The sequence below is a fragment of the Sciurus carolinensis genome, chromosome 18 (assembly GCF_902686445.1).
Source record: "Sciurus carolinensis chromosome 18, mSciCar1.2, whole genome shotgun sequence".
Classification (NCBI taxonomy): Eukaryota; Metazoa; Chordata; class Mammalia; order Rodentia; family Sciuridae; genus Sciurus; species Sciurus carolinensis.
The window spans coordinates 34,581,396-34,591,821 of NC_062230.1; the positions used below are offsets into that span (position 1 = coordinate 34,581,396).

At 49.8% G+C, this 10,426-nt stretch overlaps 1 protein-coding gene across 1 annotated transcript; it reads right to left on the reverse strand.

Moving 5' to 3' along the window:
- Positions 1-7,157: 7,157 nt before the first annotated feature.
- On the reverse strand, positions 7,158-8,044 carry LOC124970482 (V-type proton ATPase 16 kDa proteolipid subunit c-like). The gene has a single exon (XM_047533852.1). It carries the CDS (start codon positions 7,981-7,983, stop codon positions 7,570-7,572), a length of 414 nt encoding a protein of 137 aa, XP_047389808.1. The 5' UTR covers positions 7,984-8,044; the 3' UTR covers positions 7,158-7,569.
- Between the last annotated feature and the right edge of the window lie 2,382 nt (positions 8,045-10,426).

The following is a 10,426-nucleotide window of genomic DNA, read 5'->3' on the forward strand; positions in this document are numbered from 1 at the left end:
AAAAAGTGAACCCCAGCCGGGCGCGGTGGAGCAAGCCTGTCATCCCAGCAGCTCGGGAGGCTGAGGCAGGAGGATTGTAAGTTCAAAGCCAGCCTCAGCAATGGTGAGGTACTAAACATCTCAGTGAGACCCTGTCTCTAAACAAAAATACAAAATAGGACTGGGGATGTGGCTCAGTGGGAAAGTACCCCTGATTTCAACCCCCAGTACCAAAAAAAAGAAAAGAAAAAAAAGTGAACCCCTCTCCTCATCAGAAAATTCATTCTATTTGGGGAGGTAGGGGGCAGGACCAGGATACTGGGGATTGAATCCAGGGGCAATTTGTCACTGAGGTACATCCCAGTCTGTGTGTGTGTGTGTGTGTGTGTGTGTGCGTGTGTGTGCGTGTGTGTGGAGAGAGAGAGAGAGAGAGGGCTTGCTAGCCTAGAACTTGCAATCCTCCTATCTCAGCCTCCTGAGTTGCTAGGATTATAGGCATGCACCACCATGCCTGGCTCATTCTATTTTATAGAATGAGATGTTGCTGGATTTTAGAACCACAAATAAAAGTGAAGTAAGATTGTTAGTCTAAATTTGTTGCAATTTTATCTTTTGACGTAGGTATGTGGCTTTTTATAGGGGTGGTGAGAATGTTCTGGATTAGATAGTAGTAGTGGCTGTAAAACTTGGGGATGATACTAAACACCACTGAACTGTGCAGTATAAAAGGGTGGATACTAGCCAGGCTGGGTGGCACACACCCATAATCCCAGAGGCTCTGGAGGCTGAGGCAGGAGGATCACAAATTCAAGGCCAGCCTCAGCAATTTAGGGAGGCCCTAAGCAACTTAGCAAGAACCGGTCACAAAATAAAAAGAACTAAGGACGTGGCTCAGTGGTTAAGCATCCCTGGGTTCAAGCCTAGTACCAGAAAAAAAGAGGATGGTGGATACTTTAGTGTAGGAATAATATCTCTGTTAAAACAAAACGGGAGCCAGGCGGCAGTGGCTGAGCCAGGAGGATCAAGAGTTCAAAGCCAGCCTCAACAACTTAGTGAGGTCCTAAGCAACTCAGGGAGACCCTGTCCCTAAATAAAAGACAAAAAAGGCTGGGGACGAGGCTCAGTGGTTAAGTGTCCCTGAGTTCAATCCTCAGTAAAGAAGAAAAAAAAAAAAAAAAAACAGGGACTGAGAGTTTAGCAGGCTGAAGCCCCTGAGGCCCGGGTTCAATGTTCAATCCCCAGCACCAAAAACAAAGCAATGCAAACCAAGTCTGAGCAACGTCACAGCCCAGGAAGGCTCCGGAGACATGGTGCCTGAACGAGACAGGGTGACCTGAGTGGGACACCGGCCTAGGAAAGGGAATTAGGTCAAAACTAAGGAAATGCTGGGCGCGGTGGCACAGGCCTGTGAGCCCAGCAACTCAGAAGGCTGAGGTAGGAGGATCACAAGTTTGAGGCCAGCCTGGGCAAAATGGGGAGACCCCAACTCAAAAAAAAAAAAATAGAAATAGCTGGAGATGTGCACCCTGGGTTCCATCCCCAGTACCAGAAGCAAATCAATAAGAATAATAATGAATAAATAAAGTACAAGTAACAAACACAAGAGTTCTTGCCTGTGACTCTAAGGACACAGGCTACTCTGATTTTCTCACTAGGAAAACTGCCCGTGAGGAAACCGAGCCCATCTGTGGCGAGTCCGGTGGCCAGGGAAGCCGTTGGCTGGGCTGATAAACACAGAGTTCTATTCTCAGCAAGTGGTTCTAACCGCCGACCATCCTTCCTTCCCCTGCAGTCTGTGGCCATCAAGTTTGGGCTCGAATCAGACCTTCGGCCTGGGTGCTGATTCTAGGAGACCTCTGGTTCGGATGGCCAGTGGCAGATCCAGGTGGATTTGCCTAACAGGAAGTATCTGACTGTTTCGACAGGTGACCAGCCTCAACATCAACGCCAGTGCCTGTGACTAAAGGGCTCAGATGATGCAAGGCCGAGCCGGAGCGCCAGGCTGCCAAGTGACGTGGGACTTCAGGTGACATCTAGGACACTGGTTTGCAAGCATGCAGCGGTGCACACCTGAGCAGCTGCTCTTGCAAAAACGCCTAGAGTATGGATATGTTAGGGGGAAGCTGGCCTAGCGAGCAGGGGCCACTCCTAGGACTACCAAGGAAAAAATGTCTGGCTCGTAGCCCACGCCTGTCATCCCAGCTACTCAGGAGGCTGAGGCAGGAGGATCGCAGGGTCAAGGCCAGCCTGGGCAGCTGTCTCATTTTTTTTTTTTAAAGAGCTATGGATGTAACTCAGTGGTAGAGCACCCCTGGGTTCAATCCCTAGTACTAAAGAAAGAAGGGAGGAAAGAAGAGAAAGAAAGAGAGAGAAAGGAAGGAAGGAGAGAGAGAAAGAAGGAAGAAAAGAAAGAAAAGAGAGAAAGAAGGGAGAAAAGGAAGGAAGGAAGGGAAGAAGGGAGGGAGGAAGGAAGGGAGGAAGGAAGGGAGGAAGGAGGAAAGAAGGAAAGAAAAGAAAGAGAAAAAGAAAAGAAAGAGAAAGAAAAGAGAGAGAAGGAAGAAAAAGGAAGAAAGAAAGAAAGAAAGAAAGAAGAAAGAGAGAAAGAAAAATGACCACCCCAAACTTGAGGCTTAGTGTCTTGAAAACTGTGTTAGGAGTAATTGAGTTAAAGAGGTTAAAACCCCAAGGGAAAGAGGGACGGTGAGCATTGCAATCTAAGCCCTCTGAGAAATCAAGTTTGCTAAGATTATTATTTTCATTATATACCCAGGATTGAACTCAGGGGCACTCGACCCCTGAGCCACATCCCCAGGCCTTTTTTGTATTTTATTCAGAGACAGGGCCTTGCTGAGTTGCTCAGGGCCTTGCTGAGTTGCTGAGGCTGCTTTGAACTCCCAATCCTCCTGCCTCGGCCTCCCGAGCTGCTGAGATTACAGGCTTGTGCCCCCCCCTTTTTTTTAATTTTAAAAAATGTAATACATTTTTTAAATGTATTTTTTAAAATGTATTTATCTACCGGGTCCTTGTGATGGAACTCAGGGCCCCTCACGTGCTAAACGCCCGGGGTGTGACTCAGTGGTAGAGGGCTTGCCTGGCATGAGCTTAGGCCCCGCCCTCCCTCCCCAGTCCTGCACAAAAAATAAACAAATAAAATAACAATGGGTGCCATTTTTTGCACATGTTGCAATGCACGTTTGTTCCTTTTCCCAAAAAGCCCTGTGACCCCATTCCCGTAAAACTATGCACTGGGGCTGGGTCTGAATCGTTTTGGATCAAGAGTTGAAGAGGCTTGACCCAAACCAATTCCAAAAAAAAAAAAAAAAAAGAAAGAGCCAAATTCTGGGCCTTTGCAAGTTCCTAAGCAGGCCTTTGAGATTCGTGGCAGAAATAATGATTTTGAAAGCCAAGGCTTTTGATTTGCAAAGATTTGCAAAAGAGAGGCTGTGTGTGTGTGTGTGTGTGTGTGTGTGTGTGTGTGTGTGTTCCTTCTCTGAACTTGGTTTTGAGTACCAAAATTCTGGATTCAAAGCAAAACTCTGAAGGAATCTTGGAACGAAGTTTAAGCCTCAACACACAATGCATTTGCCGCAGAGGAACTGATGGAAAGTCAGATTATCCTGCTCTCAAGACTGAAATTTTTCAGAAAAAAAAAAAAAGAGAAAAATCCCTGGAGGAGGAATTTTTAAATTCCAAGGCTGAGGAGTGGGTGAAACTGGATTGGCGGGGAGCTGAGGACGGACGATTAGTGAAACTGGGTTCATTATTCTGGTCTTTCTGCTTTTGCCATCTTTTTTCTGTTGAAAATTTCATTGTCGGATGCGGTGGCGCGTGCCTGTCATCCCAGCGGCTCGGGAGGCTGAGGCAGGAGGATGGTGAGTTCAGAGCCAGCCTCAGCTACGGCGAGGCGCTAAGCGACTCAGTGAGACTCTGTCTCTGAATAAAATACAAAATAGGGCTGGGGATGTGGCTCAGGGGTCAGGGGTCCCTGGGTTCAATCCCCGGTACCAAAAAAAAAAAAAAAAGAAAGAAAAATTTCATTGTATATTCACGTGGAAGCTGGGCTGTAGCAGGGGTGCTGGCTGGGGCGGGGGTGCCTGTGCGAGGGGTCCTGACGGAGGGGACAGAGGGGCCGGGAGAGGGAAGGAGGGACTCAAGGGACGCGAGGCTTCAGTCCAGGTATCATGGCAACATGGCAACGTCAAAGCTTCTCTTTTTCTTCCTTCTCATGCTTGGATGCTGGGGGCTGAACCCGGGGTCACTTTACCACTGAGCTACAGCCCTACTCCTTTAAAAACATTTTTCTTTTCTTGTTTTTTTTTTTTTTTTTTTTTTTTTGTGGGGGGGGGGGGGTCTGGGGATTAAACCCAGGGGGTGCTTAACCACTGAGCCACATCCCAGTCCCTTTTTATATTTTATTTAGAGACAAGATCTCTCTGAGTTGCTTAGGGCTTCACTAAGTTACTGAGGCTGGCTTTGAACTCGTGATCCTCCTGTCTCAGCCTCCCAAACTGCTGGAATTATAGGCATACACCACCACACCCAGCTTTTCCTTTTAATTTTGAGACAGGGTCTCACTAAGTGGCTGAAGGTCTTTCTAAGTTGCTGAGGCTGGCCTTGAACTTGTGATCCTCCTGTCTCAGCCTCCTAAGTCACTGGAACTACAGGTGTGCTTTACCATGCCCAACTCCAAGGGTTTTCAATAGGCAGTGACCTGAACTAATTTTTCCCCCCGAACTCAGGGTCTCGCACATGCTAGGCAACTGCTCTACCCCTGAGCTATTCTCCTAGTCTTGAACTGATCTAAAAAGTGACCTCTTTCCCAGCCAGCAAGGTTTAGAGTAGGAAAAGATAGCTGGGAGGTGCTACAACTTTCCAAGTACCTTGTTAGCATTCTTATTTACTCCCAGAGCAATCCCATGAAATGGGAATTATTATTCTCATTTTGAATACAGGGAGTCTGAGATCAGAGAGGTTAAGAGATGTATCCAGGGTCACACAGCAATTACCTACAGGTAATTACTGTTAATTACAGATAAAATATAATAAAGTATGACATGGAATGTACCTGTACTAAAAAATTACTCGTGTCTGAAATTCAAACGAAACTAGGTGATTTGATGTGGGTTTTTTGTTTGTTTTTGTTTGCAGCACTGAGGATCAAACTCAGGGCCTTGTGCCTGCTAAGCGTGTGCTCTACCAATGAGCTGCACCCCAGCACTGGTGGCCTGTATTTGTATTAGCTAAATCTGCCATCCTCATGACTGACCAAGCCAGGATTTGAGTCCAGGGTCTTGTTCCAAAGTCCTAGTCCTCCTGGGTGTGGTGGCCCACACCTGAAATCCCATCCCCTTGGGAGGCTGAAACAGGAGAATTCAAGTTCGAGGTCAGCCTCAGCCACTGATCGAGGCCCTTCGCAACTTAGACCTTGTCGCAAAATAAAAAATAGGAAGGGGGGCTGGGGAGATAGCTCAGTTGGTAGAGTGCTTGCCTTGTAAGCACAAGGCCCTGGGTTTGATCCCCAGCACCAAAAAAAAAAAAAAAATAGGAAGGGCTGGGATGTGGCTCAGTGGCCGAGGCCCCGGGTTCCATCTCCATTATCAACAGCAACAACAAAAATCCCAGTCCAGGGCTGGGGAGATAGCTCAGCTGGTAGAGTGCTTGCCTTGCAAGCACCAGGCCCTGAGTTCAATCCCCAGTACTGCAAAAAAAAAAAAAAAATCCCAGTCCATCCCCCAAACTGCCCGTCTGACGGGCAAGGTTTTGCTCTGGTGCAGCTTCACACCCCTCCCCCGGCCCTGGAGGCAGAAAGCAAGGCCCCAGGCTGAGCCTGTCAGGAAGAAGACCAAGGTCAGAGAACTTGGGGGCCTCTCAGGACAGCCAGTGACCTAGTGTAACTGAGTCGTGGGGGTTGGGAGGCCGGGTTCCAATACCAACTCCCTGCCTTCCGAGCCCGCCCCATCCCTTAGTCACTCAAACCCCGTGACTCGGTCTAGTCACCTGCAGAATGGGGATGACCGGACTAGGACTCCTAATGGCTCATTCGTCAGAGCCTCTGAGGGCTCAATGACTAACCCCAGGAAGGCTCTGCCTCTTGTCAAGGCAGACGTCAGCCAGCACTGGCTAGGAGCAGGGGGAGGAGGAGGAGAGGAGAGAACTAACCCAGACCGGCAAGGAGGTTCCCGGTGGCCCGCGGGCCTGTGCACGGCCCTGGGTTTGATCCCCAGCCCCGCAGACACATAAGTAAGTATATAAATGCAGGAGTTTCTGATGGGGCCAGAACTGACCTCTAACAATAACCCCCCTCCAAAGCCCCACAGCAACAAGAGCCACAGAGAGGGAACTCACTTGAGGGACAACTCCAAAAGATACAGGGAAGGAGTCAATGCATCCATTGTCGAAAAGATCGTAGTTTCAGACAAATGTTTGCCCACTCAGAAAAGGCAAAGAAAGCTTCGGGGGTGGCAAGCCACAACAAAGACCACCATTAATGCAGAATTAGTACAGGCCTTAAATTCCAGAGGTTACAAAACAGACTGGCTGAGGTCATTCGTGCCTCATTATTGTGCCTAATAATTACCTTGACTAATGAGAGCAAAGTTTTGGAGTATGTTTCTATTCCCAGACTCTGAGTCACCAGTACCCAGAATAAATCATTTCGCTCTATTTGTGTCTCGGATCCTCCATATGAAAGCACCCTCAGCCAAGCCCTCGGGGAAATTCCAAAGGCTTCATTAATTAATATTTGGAAAGCAGCATAATGTGTGTTTGTCAGGCCTCGAGAGACGTGGCATCAGTGTGTTTGGTACTTGGGTTCATTTGTTTAATGATTCAAGTACACTCCAGGTGCACTCGGTGTGTGTTTGTTTGGTTTGCAGCATCTGGGGTGAACCCAGGGAGCTCCGCCATTGAGCTATATCCCCAGTCCCTCCATCCCTCCGATAGCCCTTGCCTTCTTGTCTTCCTTTCATTCTTTTTGGTACCAGCAGTTGAACCCAGGTTCAACTCAACCGCTGAACCAAATCCCCAGCCCTTTTGATATTTTATTTTTATTTTTATTTTTTTTCACATCCGAGAACTTTATTGGACACAGCTAGGCCGGGGCCTGGCGGCTGGCGTTCCGCCCCGGCCAGGGACCCGGGCGCAGGGGGCGTGCCATCCAAGGAGTCTCGCTCGGCAAGGGGAACCCCACAAGGCAACACTCTACCTAAAGGGTACTATAGGGGGAGACGAGGGCTGCTCCACAGACGCATGAACAGGTCAGATCTTTTATAAATAAACATCGAGTGAAGAGAAAAACGACAACTCTAATTCATCCTTATACACAGAGCACTCTAGGGCGGTGGGCGGGGGCCGGAGGCTGTATCCTCACTGGTCAGGGGCCTGGATGGGAGATGAGTGGGCCCGATGTCCACAGCACGGGGCGGAAGGGGCCAGGCGGGGCAACAGACGATGGGCACTAGGACACTGCGCATTTACAAGACCAACTACGGAGGGGGGCGGCTGCCCGTGCATGTGTGTCAGGCTGTTCGTTCTGGAATGAGGAGGGGTGGTCTTTACATCGTGTTCTGTGGCTGGTGGGCTTGAGAGGGGCTACTTTGTGGAGAGGATGAGGGCCACGATGAGACCGTAGAGGCCAAGCACCTCAGCGAAGATGAGGATCAGGATCATGCCCACAAACTGATCAGGATCAGTGCCCCGAACACCAGCGTCCCCCACAATGCCAATGGCAAAGCCAGCTGCCAGGCCACTCAGGCCCACACTCAGGCCTGCACCCAGCTGGAGGAAACTCCTGTAGAGGCTGATGCCATCATTCAGGGAGTTGGCGATGAGGACTGCCACCACTAGACCATAGATGGCGATGATCCCAGCCATGACCACTGGGATGATGGACTTCATGATCAGCTCCGGCCTCATGACTGACATGGCAGCGATGCCGGTGCCACTCTTGGCCGTGCCATAGGCGGCACCCAGGGCGCTGAAGATCATGGCGGACGAGGCGCCCATGACGGCGAAGAACGAAGCATACTCGGGGTTCTTGGTCCTCGGACATGTCTGCGGGAGGGTCGGGGGCGAGCTCGGTGCGGCGGGGTGAGAACAGCAGGCCGACGAGGGAGCGCAGAGACGGGCGAAGGCCTGATATTTTATTTTTTAGAGACAGGGCATCGCTGAGTTGCTTAGGGTCACACTAAGTTGCTGAGGCTGGCTTTGAACTCATGATCCTGCTGCCTCAGTCTCCCCAGCCAATGGGATTATAGGCATGCCACCAAGGGCGCCTGGCTTTTATTTTTATTTTGGGATAGAGTCTCGCCAAGTACAGAGGCTGTCCTCGAACTTGTGATCCTCCTGCCTCAGCCTCCTGGGTAATTGGGATCAGGCGGGCACCACCACATTGTGCGATGCCCTTAAGTGTTTATTAAGCTCCAACCTTGAGCCAGGTCCCAAGACAGGAACTGGGGTGCAGTAGTGAACAGGGCAGATGGGCCCAGCCTTAATGTAGTTTGTAGCCTAGTGGAGGAGAAGGGTTAAGAGTAAACCAGATAAAAGATTGATTGCCAATGTCTCGTGCCATACGGACGCAAAGTCTATGATAGCACTGGAGGAGGCGTCTACTCTTGCTGGGGTGGTCATGGAAGGCTGAACCCCATGCCGAAGGAAGGCAAGGAACCAGTTAGGGGGACAGAGGGGACGGGCCATTTAGGCAGATGGGGGAATCAGTGGGGAAGAGGTTGTTTTTCCAGGAACTGTGGGGCCAGTTCACCTGGAGCAGCAGGAGCGAGGACAGCAGCCAGGTCGGACCCAGAACAGAGGGCCTCCCAGGCGTTCCAGAGTTGGCCAAAGGCTGACTGCCACGCTTTCTTGGCACATGGCTGGACTGCATTTCCCAAGGCCCCTTGCCGTCAGGGTGGCCATGTGACTGAGTTCTGACCAATAGAATTAAAGGAGATGCAAGGACCGCCTCTTTCGGACCCAGCCAATGACAAACTCCTGGGCTTTTCTCCCTGCTGTGCAGCCTGATTCAGAGGGCGGAGCCACAAGAGGGCAGGTGCCTGGACCACTGAATGAGGGCTCGCAGGAGGGCCGCCTGCCCATTGGGAATATTCATTTAGAACTTTACACGAACAAGGAACAAATTCCCAACGTGTTAAGCCACCGAGATTTGCCAGTTTCTCGGAAACCAGTATTCCTTTAAGTAAGACAGAATCCTACAAAATCCACCTGGGAAGGCGGCGATCCATCAAAGGTGAGCAGACTCTTCTCCCGCCCCTCCCACGAGCGTCGGTCCCACCCTAGGGGAACAGTGAGCAGGGAGACTGGAGTCGCCATATAAATTACAGGACACCAGTCACATTTGAATTTCAGATAAATGGCAACCATTTTATACTGTATAAGTATATCCTACCCAATATATTACAAAAAAAAAAAAAAAAACTCATCCTTTTAAAAATATGCATTTTTTAAAATCTGAAATTCAAATCTTGTTGAGCATCCTGCATTTTTTGGTTGGCTCAATCTGGCCACCCTCCTCTGCAAAGGGGGAATGCCCGGACACAGGTGGGACAGAGGCAGCAAAACAGTGGGCAACTGCAGTACCTGGCGATGAGGAGCAGCCTTCCCGGATCTGAGACCTGAGCTGCCTCTATTTCGCACAAGTTTCTTCATCTGTAAAATGAGGACAAAAATGACTGCAACTTTGTAGGACTGTCAGGAGAAATCAGAGAGCTGATGTTGGAGGGCACTCGAGTGTCAGGTCAGTGTTCCGGAGGCTGTTGATTGATGCTGCCCCGTATGCCCTCCCTCACCTGAGCTCACCTGCAGCTGCTGTTTTCCAGGTCTCTGGACTTCTCCCTCCTCTGGGTCTGCATTGCTCCTCGTCTCCGCCTGGGGGCGCTCTCTAGTGCAATGGAATGCAGGCTTGCTCCGAAATGCAGCGTGGGGGATTCAAGTTCCAAGGGCCATTCTCAACTAATTGGGTTAGGAGTTTTTTGGGTAAATGCCTCCGGCTCGCTGTCCTCATGCTCATCATGTACTCCACATGTCTTTCAGAGGAGCCCCAAGTGCCCACGACAGTGACCTGCTCCTAACGAGCCCTACATTAGTCCTACTTTACCTGTCTCCCTCCACTGGCTTTCAGTGATTCCTAGAATCATTGGGACTATGACAAGGCACACAAAGCATCAAAAGCGTAAAATATAAAGGAAGCCTGTAACCCCAGCAACTCGTGAGGCTGAGCCAGGAGAATCGCAAATTCAAAGCCAGCCTCAGCCACTTAGCAAGGTCCCAAGCAACTTAGTGAGACCCAGTCTCAAAATAAAGCATAAAAAGGGCTGGGGATGTGGCTCAGTGGTTAAGCACCCCTGGATTCAATCCCCAGTACCACAATAAATAAACTAACTTAATTATAAATGGTTAATAGGTAATTTTATGGTAGGTGAATTTCACCTCCATA

Excerpts from the sequence above, each read along its gene's own strand:
- LOC124970482 (XM_047533852.1), bottom strand. The coding sequence starts at position 7,983 with ATGGGCGCCTCGTCCGCCATGATCTTCAGCGCCCTGGGTGCCGCCTAT.